The 19,070-nt window shown below is 29.7% G+C and overlaps 1 protein-coding gene across 1 annotated transcript in view; it reads right to left on the bottom strand.

Annotated features, from left to right (window-relative positions):
- Window positions 1–391: 391 nt before the first annotated feature.
- Window positions 392–19,070, bottom strand: part of mei-P26 (meiotic P26) — an 82,578-nt gene continuing 63,899 nt past the window's right edge. Inside the window, exons 10-11 of the mRNA XM_067268358.1 lie at window positions 16,894–17,089; window positions 392–5,521 (exon numbers count right to left, since the gene is read on the bottom strand). Coding sequence (XP_067124459.1) covers window positions 4,907–5,521; window positions 16,894–17,089 — 811 coding nt within the window. The 3' untranslated portion in view covers window positions 392–4,906. The remainder of the gene's footprint in view (window positions 5,522–16,893; window positions 17,090–19,070) is intronic.

Raw genomic sequence — 19,070 nt, 5'->3', positions numbered from 1 at the left:
GTCCTTTAAAAACACAAACATATATTCAATTAAAAATATAAACATTTTTAAAAAACAGGAACTACTGATGTATTGATGTCTTCTATTCTGGATCAAACCTTCTTGGGGTTGTTTGGCTTTTATCTACAACAAAATAGGCGCTGGTAAAACGTAGATGAGAAAAGCTGCCCCCTGGTGATGATATTTTAAAAATGTTTTTGTAAATCTTCCATGTTTTGTAAATGTTCCTCTTTTTGGGAAGGACTTTGTTTTCAAAAAATTAATGTTTGTAATTCTTAGACTGTAAACTCAAGAGAGATGTATTAATATTAAATATAGTATTCAATTATTTTTATTTGTGAAATTTAAATGTTTGGTATATAACTAAATAAAAAGAAAAAGTAACAAACAATGAATGCAACTGCCTTTATTGGAATAAACATCAAACATTGTTTACAAATCATGTTCCTTTAACAGGTTCCAAAAATATTGACAAGTAAATGCAATATAACTTGTTTTGATCCTATCTGCAATTTAGCAACAATGATAAACAGCCTATACTCTGGCTATATATATATATATGTTTATGTATATAGATATATATATTTATATATAATTTCTTGTTCTAGGAAAATTAAAGTAAGTAAACATTCTGTTTTTACTGACAAGGAATGCTTGTTAATTCTGTAATACTGCAGAAAACAAGTAATTCTAATCAGCTGAAACAGAAAATGCTAATTTGCAGAGGGGATCAATAATTTGTACCAACATACATTTCTATAGAGGCATAACTAGGCACCAAACCAACTTCAAAATATGAGTCAGGAGAGTTAGTTTTCATTTTATAGTCAACAGATTTTTTTTTTAATCTGAATTTCCTGCTTGTAAAAGAGCACCAAAATATCTCAGTGCTTGTGTAAATACATAAACATTAAACATCTCAAAAGTGTAAACCCTGAAACACCTTACAGAATACTTATCATTTTCCTGTCTGCCATAAAGGCTTTCCTGGTCTGACAGACTTATTTAAAGAAGGTACAACCTATATTTTTGTATAAAATTTGGTTGGTATTGCTTGTAGTCTGTCAGTTCAAAACCTGGTGTTTTGTGTGTTTCTGTATTTCATGTATAGAAGTGTATGTGAGTGTCATGTATGCATGTGTATGTATTTTAATAGGTAGATATGGATTAGTACTATTATATATAGTATACAAAATAAATGAAAAAATCATCACAATCTCATATTGAAACCATGCTAGCGTAAAATTACAAGTGTCAAAAATTCACATACTGAAAAAGTATACTGCATAGCTAGAACATAAAACTGTCAAAAACAATTTAATTCTGAAAATGAACTTTGATATAAAATTATCATTATTTTCAGCAGTTGATCCCTGGCAGTAGTGTTCTAATAATAATAATAATAATAATAATAATAATAATAATAATATAATAATATAATAATAATAATAATTGTAAACTTTCTTGGAATTTTTTCAACTAATAAAGTGAGACTATCTAAATACGTGACAGATTTTTATCGAAAATAAGCATGTATGTTGGAGGTAGCATATAATTTGTCTGTTATCATCTTTATAAATGAATAATTATTGCCACAAAAAAATAAGCACACCATAAAATGCAAGTGTAACAACACTGAAGTAGTAGTAAATATATATATATATTTTTTTTAATATAATTTTCTCCTAATAATCTTTATATCTAACTCTTCTAAACTTCTCAAATAGTATATTTTTAAAGCCTCACTTGCATATCACTGTATAATAATGAGTTGCCCCATAAAAATATTGTGCTCCAAAGTTAGTTATTTTAAATTTATTCAAAATAAAAATAAAAAATAATAAATTTTCAGAGTTTGGTTAATATATTTAGAAATATTGCAGCAATCTAAGATACTCTGATTAATAAGAATATTAAGTTAAATATAATTTGATATGAGATAATGATTTTAAATCAATAAAATTATTTCTCCTGACAAATAACCACACAAATAAACAACATTTATATATATATATACATATATATATAAAAAAAAATTTTTTTTATCAGATCAACATAGGGAGCAAATTAACATGGGGATTTAGCAGTGCTTTTGAGTAAAAAAAAAGCAACAGCTATATATATATATGACTACAAATCAATTTGAATTGTGACATTAATTACAATATAATATATATTTATTTTTTCGGTTTCTGTTCATTTCAAACAGAACATTTCACTTGGAATTATTGCATACAGAACTTAATTTTATTGACTATAAACGAGTACAGGGCAGGAAATAAATTAAACAACTAAATTATCATCTAACTCATATTCAATATAATAATACTTTGGAAAAACAATGAATGAAAAAATATATATATATATATATTAGCAAGATAAAAAGAAATCTAAATATTTCATTGAATGAATTTGAAGATATATTTCAAGAAATCAAAAAGAAAGCCAAAGACTGATGGTATTTTGTACAATAAATTATATTGGAATCAAAGCAAAGACTAAGTACTAGAGGAAAAAAATTTTTATAGTTAAAATAAAAGATTTAAACTAAGTCCAACTTGGACACTATCTAAAGGAAATAATATGAAAAGGAATACAGAGAATTAATTTTAAAACAATCACTTATCCAAACCCCACTCTCAATAATCTGGTAATTATGTTGGCTGCCTATTAATGTAATTCTGACTAGATTTATTTTGTTTATGATAAAACATTTTTAAAGTCTTTACCTATCATTCAAGAAAAGGAAAGCTTGGAATGTCAGTAAAAATAACAAAGCTAGTAACATTGGGGAACAAACATAGTTACCCCTGTTATTTTTATAATTAAATGAACAAATTCTATATAACAATATTGAAATTTGTCCAGACTGCAACCATATTCCCTGCATTCCTTTTTTGTTGTTTTGAATTATCCATTATTGCAGAATGTAAATAACTTATTTACACTCAATTCTCATGACATGGGAACACACGAAAAAGTTGCAAGCTAAAAATTATATATTTGGTCTGACCGACACTTCCGGTCACACTTTGAATTAACAATAGATGATTGACAAAAAAAAATATAATAATAATAATAATAATAATATAATAATAATAATAATATGATGAAAAATATTAAATATAATTGTATATGAAAATGTATTAAAATAATAAAGAATACCAAATAAACACCTAACAGTCAAATAAAGGGTAATGACACAAAATGACCAATAAGCCTAGATTTGTGTACTTCCCATTTTTAATATCAATTTAAAAAAGTCTGAAGAGTGAGTGTTAATAGGATCATTCACAGAAACAGAACTCTGCAGAAATAATATCATATGTAATTATTTTCCATTCAAAGTATGTGAAAATTCTACAAGCAAAAATGTGCATGGGAAGACATTATAATATATTGACTAATCCCTGGATTTTTCTGCAGGTACTATGGTGTTGTTTCTTCTACACTCACTCACAGAAAAACAAAAATAATAATAATAATAATAATAATAATAATAATTAATATAATATAATAATAATAATAATAATAATAATGCAGACATTTATATCAACTAAATGGAATTGTGTTATATACTTTAAGCACAAATTCCAATTAAATTTGATCAGTTAAATGGCTGCATTGTTGGCACTCGCACAAAACTGCTATGAATTTTTTTCATTGCTTTGGAGAAAACAGCTCCAATATGAAGAGTGCAAATAAACCACAGTAATTTTAAACATTCCGTATAAGGACTAGGATTTTGAAATAACTTTGAATACATTTCTTTTAAAAATAAATAAACTTCTTATTATAAAGTCATGACTTGAATAGCTTTCAATGGACAAAAATTTACAAACACAATACTAAAGTATATCTGAAAACAAAAGTAAACAATATTAATTTATAGTAGCATATAGTCACAAATATTCTTTAAAAAAAGGAAAGAATTAAAGAAAAAAAAAGATAAAGAATAATAATGGTTACTCTGATGGTGTATATATGGTTGTTTCTGTTATTGGCTATTATTAAAATATCAGCTCAAAATGGAGCAAAAATTTCACAAATATCAGTTTAATAATTACTGGAGGGCAAAATTGTTTTAAAACACACCATAGACAATCCAATCTATTTAAGTACCATTCAAATTCTCCTCCAGCATACCTAACAAAAATAGATATAAGCTAAGTAGTTTGTATACAACCATATTAACCCAAGAGTAATTATATAAAGATCTTTTTAGAATTTTCAAAACATATTTTGTGTGTATGTGTGAATATGTGTATTATATATATATATATATTTTATTTATTTATATATATATAAAGTAATTTTTAATGAATATATGGACAAATCCAAACAAATTACTATAAAGTCAATAAGTGTAAACAAACTCAATGAGCAGATAGTTATATCACAGGCTCCATAGGCCTACTTCATGGAATGACCTACAACTTTTTAAAATTTATTTTAGATTGATTTTTATCTTTGGCTAAATATAATAAAGAAATAATCTTCATTTTTAGATCAATCCAAATTTCAGTATTTACCATTTCCAAGTTATTAAGAATGCAATTACTCTACTGTCCAATGCAAGAACAGTTATTAATAAAACTAGAACTAAATGCCTACTAACATTCTTTATGCAATTATCCATCATTTCTCATGTCTTCAGTAAATATTGGCAAAGTTAAATCTCATTATTTAAAAACAAATTTAACTACATAAAATTTTAAATCTGACATGAGTCTTAAGGTGTTATAATCAACCATACTTCTATAACGGACAACTTTGGATTTTATCCAGGCACTTTTCTGTATATATTTTTCTACCAATGTGCATTAAACATTAAATGCAGAACACAGTCATCCTAGTGGTAGCAACTAGTGTCTGTAGTAGACTGCATATCTGTGCTTCTATTCATTCACATGATGTATAATGTGTTGAGAATCAACATGTGGTGATTATTTTTAGCAAGGGTAACTATGTAACCTTCTGATGTTATTTTTAGACCACAACAACGGCTAACTTTAACATATGGACATTCAAATTCTGATAAAATTGACCCTTCACGCGAAAACACAACTACATGAAATCTATTTCCATGACTGTCACCAACAAGCACATCTCCCGCATCACTGATATCAATACCATTTGGAAAATTAGTAATATTTTCACATCCAATACGTCTCACAAACTGCCCATCTTCACTAAACACAATAACACAATGACCTTTAAAATCACAGATGTAGTATTCTTTACCACTGATTGCAATATCAGATGGTTCTCTCATGTACTCACTGCAATCAAACCAACGAACTAATTCTCCGCTTTCCGCAATCACAAATACTGTTGGAGAAACACTGTCAACAGCCACAATATTACCTTCTCCAGTAATTGCTAATCCAGCTACTATATCAATATAACGAATTGCTATCTTCTTTATAAAATGCCCAGTTTTAGTAAATAGCTGCATACGGGACCTTTCACTTCCTCGATCACAAATCACAAATTTTCCTGAACTGCGAATAACAGCCACCTTAGAAAAAAAAAATTATATAACTAAAATTATATATATATATCAACTTAAACATATTCTTCTGTAACTAGTAATCTGTGTATGAACAATGACATAGCAAAGTATACAAAATTGCAAATCTTAATTAACAAAAATTTACAATTTTCTGTATTGTAATAAAACAATAATATAATTGATAATTAAAAACAAACTTAAATATAAAAATATATTTTAAAATATACTTCTTTATTAAAACTTTATACACCCAATTCTGTTTATACACGGTAGATATGTTCCAGACAAAACCATGTAAAAAAAGACATGAAGTACATAGAAAAAAAAGGGATTAGTTCAATATCCTTCAACCCTGTAAAAAATAGTTAAAATAAAATGATATTTTTCTTAGGGCCCTAAAATTTAATAAAGATATCAATAAGTTCGAATATATATACTGTATGTACTGTATATAAATATGGCTTACCCATATTCTTATCGATTTAAACTTTTTTTTATGTCACTTAGTCAACAGCTTTTATAAGAACATGTCCAATTTTATTGAAACTAAACAAAAGACTTCTCCCACTCTTGAAATGGATTAATCTAGGTGTTAATGGATTAATGGATTAATGTGTTAATGGATAGTCCAGTGTCATGGTGATATCATGTAAGGAACATGATTGGTCGATTTGAACAGGTAACGAGCACTGCCGAGGAGAGATCGTTGATTAAATTTGAATTGATGGTGCATGCGTCTCAAGAACATTGGGCAATCGTGGAATGTAATGAAATCGTATTGTGAGAAAAAATAATAAAATAGTTTTATTATTAATTAATAAGTTTTCTTATACTTAAGAAAATATTAAATATTGAAAAATACTGTACAGTATACTTAAGCTGCTATGAAAATAAATTAGAAAGAAGAATTCCCTAACTATTTTATAAATACAGTACAGTAACAGATAGAAAAAAATTTCTAAAAGATTACGGTTAATAAAAATATTTTTCTTTAAAATTTCAATCAAATAGCTTTTTTTAATCGTGCTAAATCAAATAAAATCGTATAAAAACAGAATCAATCTTTTTTTTCTAGACCGTGTTAAATCAAAACCGTGTAGAAAAAGACTGTGTAAAAACAGAATTGGGTGTATATACATTTATTGCTTTCCAATTGTAGATCTGAATATTTCAAAAATATTATTTGTTTAAAATCGTTTTTCTTTTTGATACTGAATGATATTAAGTTTCATCTTATAACCCAACTGACAGTTAATGACTATTATCAATAAACTAATAAATACTATGTGAACAGTTGATTATGTTTTTATTAATTCCTAGCATCCCCCGTCACGACCTCGCTTGCTCTTATATACATATAGAACTTCAAAAATTTGACGTGATTGTTCATTAATTATTTTTGGGTGATCAATGTGTAGTATTGTAATAAAGTATTGCAAAATATAAAATCATAATACTTGTGAATAAGTTATATTTCGAGTTTTGAGATATAGATAAAGTTAGAATACAGAACTATGAAATAAATTTAACTTACAATTGCGATTTAAATCCACTTTTAATCAACATAGCAAAAAAAAAAGTTAATAATATATAAAATAGAAATATCTCCAATTCAAAAAATACACAGAAAAACTAAAACATCTTGATTTTTGTCATGTCAAATCATCAGGAACAAGTCTTCCATTGAAAAGACTACCTTTTATTAGAGGCTACACCCCTGCAAATTTTTAGTCTTTTTTATGTATTTTTTAATGTGTTATAATTCATCAGCCATTTTTTAAAAGAAATTACTGTATATTTCCGCAGATAAGACGACCATCAGATAAGACAAGGTATAAATTTTCATCAAAGTTTTATAGTTTTAGCATATATCTGTTCTATAAAATGACCCCCAAACTATCAACGGCCTATGAATTTAGTTTAGATCAGCAATCATCTGGATAATAATACTGTATATGGAATTATGTCCTATTCGTAATTTTTCAAATGAACAAATTTTATTTTCTTGCATCTGGCCTTGCAATTATTGCAAACATTCACACTGATTCAGGCATTCAGGTAATGACCTTGATATTCACAAAAATGTCGTATGGGCTATTCTATTTTGTGGACATACCCTACTTTCTACTAGTAAATAATTACAGTTTGTCCATTTTTTATAATGATTCTTTTATTTATATAAATTTCAATCTAATTTTTTTGTATCTGTCCTATAAGACAACCCTGGATTTTGGGGGGGCCTTTTTTTTATGATTCAACTATCGCCTTATCTGTGGAAATATACAGTATATATTATTTTAAAATTATTTGGCTTGTCACCAGTGAACTTTTTAGACATTTTTGCATGTTTTTGCAGGGGATGCTAGGCCCCCTGGACTGTAATAAAAGGTTGTCTCTGCAATGGAAGACTGTCGTTCCTGGTAATTCAACATGATAAAAATCAAGACATTTTAGTCTTCGCTACATATTTTTTAATGTGTTAATTTGTCAGCCATTTTTTGAGAGATCAAAATTCTTATTTATTTGACAGAAAAAAATGTAAACAAATGTAATTATTATTATCTAATTCTAAATACTTTAATCATGTTTAAACAATAAAATAATACACTTATGTATTAACTATAAACAGAAGTATAGTCTGCAGTATTATAAAGAGAAGGAAAGTTATTTGAATAGTATAGTTTATTTGATTCTAAGAAAATATTTTCCTTTGTATTATAAATTTTTGCATCCTTTTTTCATGAACATGATATTGCCCTTACAAGTAAAAAGTAAAGCCCTCTATAGTTGTGGATGAATGCAAGACTGTGTATATATGTATTTTTATTATTACATATAAATAGACATAGTAAGAAAGTACAAAAATCTATTTATTTTTTGGGATCTCCAGAACGAATTAATCAAATTTCCATAAAAATCTATGGTAACTTAATAATTGGTTAACAAGCAATTCAACTAGCAAACATGGTCTTGAAACAAATTATGTTCATTAACCGATCACCCACTGTATATACTGTAATGATACAGCACTAACAGTATTGTAAATAAATGTTTATTTTGCATGTTCCGTTTTATTTTGTATCGGGTTACAGATCCAACTAAGTATAGTTTCCGTTTTATGTTGGGAAATCACATTTTGATATGGTGTAGATTATGTGCTCACTGATTGGGTGAGGTTTGTAAAACGTATTAATGATGTATGATATAATGGCAGGTAGTATAAATTTTGTGGTTCACTGTAAGGAGGTACCTTTTTCCCTTGGGTTTTCGTCCTCACTCTTCACTTGGATCAACTGCTGGAACATCTGCTACGAGTAAAAAGGGGATTCATTCACCAGTGTAAAACCTTACACTGGTTTTAGAGAGAGAGAGAGAGAGAGAGAGAGAGAGAGAGAGAGAGAGAACTGTTGAAGAGGTGCTAACTGTAATCCAATTCCATCAAAGTGGATATTTTTGATTGTAGAAGAGAAGAAAGTGCAGTGAAAAAGGACAGACTAAGAGGGACAATTGTAAGGTTTTATTTTTTTGTTTTCTTCGTGACCAACCGCGATATTATACCCACACGTGAAGTCGTTTGTCTAATTGTATGCGGGACTAAAAGTTGGGATGACATGATCACGAGGTTCACTGCGTGTAAATAGATCATAACTTCTTGTATATATACACGTTTTCAATTGTACGGTACAATTTTTTTTTAAGGATACCTGACCTGTCTGGTGTCAAGACCTGAATTTTGTTAATTACACAGAATAAAACCAAATTCTCTTCAGTGAAGAAAGGCTCTTGTAAAGTCCTTATTTCTCCATTTTCTTACCCAAACCCTTAAAACCTAGTATACCACGGTATACGAGGGTAGAACAATACAAATATGTTCAAATTGACATTTAAATTTTTGCCAATAAGAATTAATTTAAAGAATGAGATAACCACTGTCTATTGGCCTTAAACTAGCTTGGCATCAGATATGGTAGGACAGGTATCTCTTGTGCATTTTCCAGGATGTTTGACAACATGGTGTTATGTCAGTTTGATTTTGGATCATGTGGTATGACTGACTATTCCTGGTACTGTCTTCCAGTGGACAAATGCCTGTTTTCATGTGGCATATGTTTCCATGTTTATCAAAAATTAAAATAGTATAAAACTCAAACAAGTATTTTAAAATCATTTGTGGTGTCTAAAAACATTACATTTTGCCCAGCAGACTGTATTGCATAAGATTGAAACTCCCTGATCAAAGGAATGTTTTTAAAAATAGCTTTTTTTTTTTTTTTAGAGTGAAGTAGTTCCCTTTTTGATGGTTTTAAAGAAATACTTACAAGTAAAGAATTCAGTAACTGAAATTTTGACCCTTTGGCTCACTCCTTCTATTGTCCATGCCAATATAGAAAACAGTGTTAGAAGGAGATGACACCTTTTTCTCAAGTTATGGAGAAAAGAAATTGCAACACATTTTAGAATTGGAAAAGCCCATAAATTTAAATTTTGATCTCTCCTTTCACTCATTCCTTTGATTGATTATGTCATATATACAAGAAAAAGGTATGTATCAAAAAAGAATATCAGAGGTTTTAATAATTTTTATGGTTATATAAGCAAATGTACATCTTTGTAACCTACATGTGAAAAGAGTGTAGCCATGCAATTTTAACTGGTAACATTGTAAAGCTATTTTCTCATCCTGCCACATAACAGCACCAGTGTACAAGATGGAAACTCTTGAGCAGTAGCTTTCTGTGTATTGGAATTTGCAAAAAGTAATTCAGTCATTACTGTTCAGTGAGCATTCAGACATGAATTTACAACTGATCTCCCATCTGACGACAACATTATGAGATGGTATACACAGTTCAGGACGATGGGATGAATATATAAAAGGAAGAGTATGGTGTGAACATATGTGTTAAACAAGGCAGTCAAAAGTGTGATTATGACTTTTGTACATAGTTCAAGTCAGTCAGTCTGACAGGCCAGCTGTGAATTAGGAATGTCAGCCATGACAGTGTGGAGGGTATTAAGGTGAGCACATACAAAGTCAAACTATCTGCAGCTATTACAGGCTCTAAAGCTTTCATACAACGACCAATTTCATCATCAAAATGAAGAAGCAAGCATCAACTGATGAGGATTTCCTTAGTTGTGTAATTTTTAGTGATGAAGCAATGAAGCAATGTTTTACCTTAGTAGTGCTAAAGTGAATACACAATTTCAATATATGGAGGATGGAGAATCTGCATAAAACAGCGCAACAAGAAAGGAACTCCCAAAAAGTTTGTTTGGCATGCTTTCAAAACAAGTTTATGTACATTCTTTTTCAAGGTACAAACTGTTACAGGACTTGCATATCTTAAAATGCTCCAGAATTGGCTCTTCCCTCAGCTGTGAGATGGATTACAGAATATCATTCAATAACAAGACTGTGCACCAGCCATTTTCTATGGAATATCAAAAGTGGTTAAATAAAGTTTTTCCCATTGCTGGACCAACTGTCACTGCTTGAATGACATGGCTCTGCTCACATGTCCACCAAGATTTCACAATATCATCCCATTCAATTTCTTTTTGTGGGGGTATGTAAAAGATCAGGTTTATGTGCCACCAATACCTTTGAACATACCAGACTTGAGACAGGATTGTTGAGGCTGTTGCAGCCATTACACTGAACACATTGATCAAAGTGTGGGAAGAACAAGACTACTGGGTTGAATATATGCCACGTAATAAAAGGTTCACATTGAGCACTTGTGATGTGTACTGTAAAAACTTTGTACATTCCTCTTTCACAGTGGGCATCGTTTATTATTTTATACTATAAATAAAAAAAATTATACAAATTTAAAATTCTGATATTCTTTTTGATACATTATAGAAAATACGCTATAGAAAACAATGTTGCAAGGAATTAAATGCCCATTCTTGAGATGTGGGGAAATATCTGTAGCATAATACATATTGCACTTTAGTGTGATTGCATCTCATAATACAATGTGTGGCTGTGATCTAACATAATCTGATTTATATATATATATATATATATAAATGAATGTAAATTAGATTATGTTATGCATATGTGTATATATAATATACATATGCTGCATATGTATATTATATATATATATATATATCTATTATATAAAGCTAAAAAAACGGGTAGTCTTTTTCTGTTGCGGTATGCCAAAAACGGCCATTAGGGGCACCCCTAGCTATTATTTAATTAATAATATAAATTATTTTATATTTATTTTATATTTTTACAGTATAATATTCAGTATATTATTATTTTTATTTGTAATTTAGTATGCCCTGATGCCTGCATCAAGCCTTTCAACTTGTATTGTATAAACATAGATTAGGTTTCAAGCTATGTGTCATCTCACAAGTTGTGATTGTACCAAAGTATAGAAAGTATTACGTTCAGATTTTCACTCAAAACTTGAATGGATTCTCAACTCCCTCAGAACATTATTTTCTATATGACATGATCAACTGAAGGGGAACAAATTTCAATTTACAGAATCCTTTACTTGTACCTCTTTTTTTAAAATCAGCAAAGCACTTATACAGAGCTTCCTCTGTATACAAAAAAATTACCAATAAAACAAAACACAGTTAAACACTGATTAGTAGCTTTAAATGAAGACACTACTTCCCATTAACTTAGCAATTTAAAATACTCTAAAATGTATTTCGTTTCTTTGGATGAGAGAACAGATATAACTGATGGAGTGCAACTTGCAATTATTGTTAAATATGAATCTGGAAACATTGGAGTTGAGTCATAAATAAGTTCTGTTAGTGGTTAGGTGTAAATGACTGTCAAATACTTTCCAGATGTTGTGTTGCTTCAACTGAGTTTTATTAGTGGCTATTAGCAAATAGTCTGTAAATGTAAATTTTAACACTAAAGTGTCAATAATGTAATAAAAAATTGTTTTTGAATTCATTTAAAATGGAACATTTGAAAGTGCATGTATGCCATATTATGTTGTGGGAGTTGTGGGAGTTTAAACTCGGCAATAATGCTACAGAAACAGCAAAAAAGATTTGCAATGTCTACTGCAGTGGTGTAATTTCAGACAGAGCAGTTCGAAAGTAGTTTACAAAATTTTGTTCTGGTGATTTGTCCTTAAAATATGAAGAAATACCAGGCCGCTCCTCAGACTTTAATGATAACGTTTTAAAGGTTCTGATTGAGCAGAATCCACGGCAAATGATAAGGGAGTTAGCAGAGAAGCTGCACACATCTCAATAAACCATCAATCATCATCTCCAAAAACTAGGAAAAGTGAGCAAGGTGGGAGTTTGGGTTCCACATAACCTCAGTAAATGGAATAAGGCTGACAGAAGGTTGATAGCTGCTACCTTGCTTTCTTGGCAAAAAGAGGAATCTTTTTTGGCTAAAATTGTTATGAAAGATGAAAAGTGGATCACATACTAAAATGTCATTCAAAAAAGACAATGGATTGACAAAGATGATCAGCCACAACCAGACCCTAAGCCCAGTGTGCATGGAAGAAAAATTTTGTTATGTGTATGGTGAGATTGTCGAGGAATTATCCATTTTGAGTTGTTGCCACACAATGAAACTGTTACTGCAAATGTATACATACAACAGTTAAAGTTTTAGCTGAAATTGCTCTAAGAAAAGTGTCCTGCACTTGTTAACAGGAAAAAGATCACCTTATTGCATCACAATGCAAGGCTGCACACAGTGAAAATTATACAGGAAAAAATTTTGGAGTTTGGCTGGTCTGTTTTGCCTCATCCACCATATTCACCGGCTCTGGCACAAACAGATTTCCATCTATTCTGGGCATAGCAGAATGCTTTACAAGGGCAATGCTTTCAAAATGATGACCAGGTTCACGAGTTCGTCCAGGAGTTTTTTGATTAATTTAAAACTAATTAAAAATTTTAATATTCTAAAATCCATGAGAAAATTTGAGACAACACCCATGCTTACTCAAATAAAAAAAATATCAAATAATGACATTTGAACTTAAAAATTGTAAAATTTTATGCGAAGGATTTCCAAAATTCTTGAACTGTGTTAGAGCAACACTATGTTGTATGAGGATACCTGTATTTGTATGTTATAATCACATTATTATTTTCTTTTCACTTGTATAGTTCAATTAATATCAGAAAAATAACAATAATGAGTTAAATAAAGTAAAATTTGTAAGGATTAAAAAATTAACAAAAAGAGTTAATTTTTTAATTATTCAAATTAAATATTTGACTTCCTATTTGAAGTTATTAAATTTCAAGTTCAATTTTGACCCACCTATTTCAATTTAGAAAAAGGTTTGCCACTGCTGACCTAGACAATAATTTCACAATTTTGGTGACAGTCTGCAATTCTGCACATAAAATTCATTTAATAATATAATTATTATTATTCAGGTTCCAATTTTCTTCTTAAAAAAGCCACAAATTATTCAGACTACTTAAACAGAATTTCTGAGTAAATCTAATGGAAAAACTCTTATATTTTGTTTGATCTTTAAACTTGAAATTTAATAACTTCAAATTGTATCGTTTATTATTTTATACTATAAATAAAACAAATTATACAAATTTTAAAATTATGATATTCTTTTTGATACACTGTAGAAAACAATGCTGCAAGGGATTAAATGCCCATAGAACCTGCAATTTTGTAGACCAAGCTACAAGCCTACTAATGACACAAGTCAGAAATGTTCTTTAACAAATATTTCACAGACCTTTATTAGATATTTAGAGATATCCAAATTATTAGTTTCCTTTTAAATTTAATCATAATTAAAAAGCTAATAAAATTTAAACTCAAAATATTATAATCAGTTTTTTGTTCTTAAAAAATAACTTTCTCATTATTATTGAATTATATATAATGCTCAATGATGAGGAAGTGTGTGTTTAGTCTATGAGGAACATTCAAAAAGTTCCCCAAAAGTGATTATTATTTGTAAACAGAATGCTATGTTTATAATTAATTGATGTGAGCATAAATGTATTGAGATTTGTTTTATCAGGTATTTGTGACAGTGCTGCATGAGACCTATATGTGGTGTTACATCAGTTTGAAACTGCCCTTGCATCTGCAAATATGGACTTTATTAAATGTGAAGTGTGCACTAAATTTAAATTCTTAGTTAAACTAGGTTGGGAAAAAAACCTATTATATATTTCTGATAATTAGCACTGAGTTCAGCGTTAACGTAGATTCTTCTTTTTATTGCAAGCACTTTCGACGAAAAATTACGATCGTCGTCTTCAGGCGAATTGCTACCCCCTATTATACCTACGATATGTTGACGACATCCTAGTAGCATGGGGGAATTCAGAGGAAGAATTCATCCGATTTATGCAGCGATTATCAAGTGTTTATCCCACCATCAAATTCACTTGGGAAAAGGAGCGGAACCAGACAATAACATTTCTGGATATGCAGATACAGAAATCGCCGGAAGGACCACGGTTTGCGGTAACCACAAGTCCGACATGATTCCCCACATCACTCCAGCTGACGCCTTCCAACCATCGCGGTATATCAATGCCGCCATAGCAGCTCTCATCAGAAGGGCGATACTGCTTCCCTCATCGCAGGACCTAATAAACGATGAATTGGAAATCATACGAATGGCAGTATTACACGCTGGGTTCACAGGCGCCAAATTTACGCATGTACTGCGTAGAGTGAACGATTCCATCCATCCGTTCACCACGCTACACAACAAAAAAGAAATGGCAATAGTACCGTCAACATTACCATATCTAGGAGCACAGTCCATACTCATTAGCCGTATATTCCGGCGGTACGGCTTCGTGCTCCCCTTGACCCCTCTACCCAGCCTACGCAGAACCATATGCAACGACCGAGACAAAATCAGCGCATTAGAAAAATCGGGGGTCTACGCGGTGCCACTAAAAAATCCAACAACAGGAGAAATAGAGAAATATATAGGGGCAACAACAAGAATGATCGCCTGCCGTATCGCGGAACACCAGGATGATATAAATAAAGGAAGGCAAACAACAGAGCTGACCAGAAAAGTTCTACAACAAGGTTACACTCCGCTTTGGTCAGAAACAGCGCTCCTAAAAAGCTCCAACAATAGAAAAATAATATTCATCTGGGAAGCGATCCTCACAATAACAGCAGAGGCATGCAACGTCCCCACCCTGGACTTGCCCGAAATTTGGGTCACTCTTTACAAGCGCATAAACACTCAAACACGCCGACAAGCGCACACGTAGCGTGTGTGCTTTTCAGCGCATGCACCGTCAATTCGTGCCGATCTAAAATCTCCTTCGAACCGGCGAAGTTACCGAACGCTAAAAGAATACATTATATTTTTTAAAAATTCGCCAACGAAAATCTTCCGTTATTCGGTTTGGAACGTTCGGCACGTGCCTCTTTCAAATTTGTATCTTTCCACATTCGCCTGAAGACGACGATCGTAATTTTTCGTCGAAAGTGCTTGCAATAAAAAGAAGAATCTACGTTAACGCTGAACTCAGTGCTAATTATCAGAAATATATGCAACTTTGGCGTGAGTTAACTTTTATTATTTTCTACAACCTATTATTATTAAGGCTACCACAGATGTTTAGAGACTGCACCAAAGTAAACCACTCTTTATGAATAGATTAATTGTTTTAGTGCAGGTAAAGAGAACATGTTGCAATAGGAAACCATCAACTTCAGTTTCTAAAGAAAATATCCATGCTTTTGAAAATATAGTAAAAAGTGATGACCAAATAACAGTGCAAATGATAGTTGAAACTTTAGGAATATCCATAGAATCAGCAGAGAGCATTCTAAAAGATAAGCTAAATATAAGCAAGCTTTAATTGTAATGTGTGATAAAGTTGTTACATCAAGATCAGCTGGTATTGAACATTAACTCCTCACTTCAAGTTTTAAACAAATTTGATGATGATTCCTAAGCTTTTCTAAAGAGGATTAATAAAACTTGGATCTACCAGTCTGATTCCAAGAGCAAGAAACAATCAAAGCAATGGTTACGAAATGGTTCAAGTGCACCCATATAAGTTACGCCAGAAAGATTAACAATGAAGGTAATAGCAACAGTTTTCTGGGATTCTGATGGTGTGTTACTTATAGATTTTCTTGAAGACCAAAGAGCTATAACTGTAAGCTATTATGAAACAGTATTAAAAAAAATTCATCAGTGTATCTTGTTCCATTACAATAACACACTGGCTCATTCTGCAATTTCTACCAGGGCAGTATTGCATGAATACAATGAGAGATTTCGCCACACCCTCCCTATAGATCAGATCCCATCAGACTTCTTTTTATTATATTTTCTGGGAACTTTTTGAACACTCCTTATATTTTCTTATATTATTTAAAGTTAAATTACCTTTCGAGGATACCATAACTGCCCTTCCTCTTTTCCAGGAATTCCAAACTGATATTTAAATTCTCCAACTTTATCAAACACTTGTATTCGGTGATTGTTTGTGTCTGCAACAATGATCTCTTCATCCAAACCCAAACAAAATCCATGAGGAGAACTAAACTGTCCTTTTGCTGGACCTAATTGTCCAAATTTACATCTACAAAAATAATAAACCAAATTAAAAATTTAGCAATAATTTGAAAAATTATATTAATTGTTATAGTATAATGAGATCTTATATCATAGGTTTCCAATCTGACTTTGGATAAATTACTAAAGATTAATCTTTCAGAATGGACAAAAAATTTAATTCTATTGTATTCTTAAATATAATAAAAATAATAATTAATCATCTTTAAATTTTAGTTTATGTTTAATAAAAAATTATTAATTCCTATTGAATTTTTAATCTCATCCAATTTTAAATTATTGTTTATATATAGATGCCTTACTTACTGTTGACATTATGAGTACTGTATACATTATGTAATCTGTATCTGATTAGTTAGCCAATATTTATTTGATTAAAGTTTGTTAATTTATGAAAAAATCAGATACAATCTGATGAATTATATCAAATGTTAATCAGCCAGTTCAATTAAATTGGCATGGTGTGACTGAACAGCTCAGTCAGTAACAAATCTGTATTGATCATGTCCATATAAAAATCTAAGGATTTATTCATTAAACACAAATTTTTAAGACAATACTAAACTGATAAAATTTTTACAAATTAAAATAACACTTTAATTTAAGCCCACATTATCATCATAGGATAGCACACACATATGCAATTATCAACTTAATGTAATACTCTAATTAATGAAAATAAAATATAAAAAATAACTAAAGACAAATATAACAAGTATTGACATCATATGGTTAACTAGAGTGAACTTTTTTACATTTAAGTATACAAAATTTTTGTATGTAAGTGGTAGTCAACCACATTGTTTATGAAAAATTATTTAAAAAAATGTAAATTCTTTTACATAGCAAGAAATTCAGATTTTTAAAAAGATATAATTTTATTCAGAACTTTGATTTTTCGACATCTACACTATTATTTTTTTTTGAAAACAACTGTATTTTTATGATTTTTTTAAGATATAGTAAAAATTGAAATTATCATCATTAAAATGTATGTATGGGAAAATATAAAAAATAAAGGAAAATATGTTTACAAAATAATCATAAATCTACTATTTAGCAATTTTTTCATGACATTTAAAAAGTTTTTCAATGCAGTTCATTAATATTCAATTTTCAGTGCAGAAGTGAAACAAATGGGTATATCATTTTAATTCAATATGACAAAAAATTTCAACTATTACATAATGTTGAAAACAGTTTTGAAATAAAAATCAATTTTCTTTTTTCAATCCCAGTTTTAATTTTCAAAAAAACCAAATCAGTGATTTGGTAATTGAGACAAACTCATCCCTACCAATTAAATAATTTCCAAAGAAAATTAATGCTTAAATTGTCAGGAAGAGAGTTCCCAAGCTTAGTGCTTATGTTTAAAAATTAGAAATTTATTGTTTTTATTACATTTTCAATAATTGTTGAAAATAATTCAATAATGACTGAAACATTCAGTTAAATGTGTGATAATGAGCCAATTGCCAATTAAATGGCAGTTTGTATTCCAGTAACTAGCTGATTAAAGATATCAAATTTTTAGCCAACTAACTGAACTTATCAATTAACAATCAATATAATGCATTAGATTGTTAATTTGTATGGGTAAAAATCAGATATCAACTTTAATTAAAGGCAACAGAAAATGAACTATCACTATATATATTATTTGTTTAAAAGAAATTAACATTAAATTATAACAAATGAGATCTTTTTGTAAGATATTCCATAAACAATTTTAATTCCATCGTCAGGAATTTATCAATTTTTTCAGCATTCGATAACATCTTAGACATTTCGAATCAAATATTTTAAAAGAGACAATCAAGAATAATAATTGATTTGATTACATAACAATACAGTCAAACACTCAGCTATTATATTTCCAACTACACTGGCTTATAAATTAAAAGCTATTAGATATCATAGTATCATGATATCTAATAGCTTTTGAGTCATTCTAAGAGACTTTTTACAATATCCTAGCTTACAATGTG

This window comes from Centruroides vittatus, unplaced genomic scaffold (genome assembly GCF_030686945.1).
Source record: "Centruroides vittatus isolate TY-2023 unplaced genomic scaffold, ASM3068694v2 contig_3254, whole genome shotgun sequence".
NCBI lineage: Eukaryota > Metazoa > Arthropoda > Arachnida > Scorpiones > Buthidae > Centruroides > Centruroides vittatus.
The sequence above is the reverse complement of the archived record's forward strand: the minus strand, read 5'-3'. Positions and strand labels throughout refer to the sequence as shown.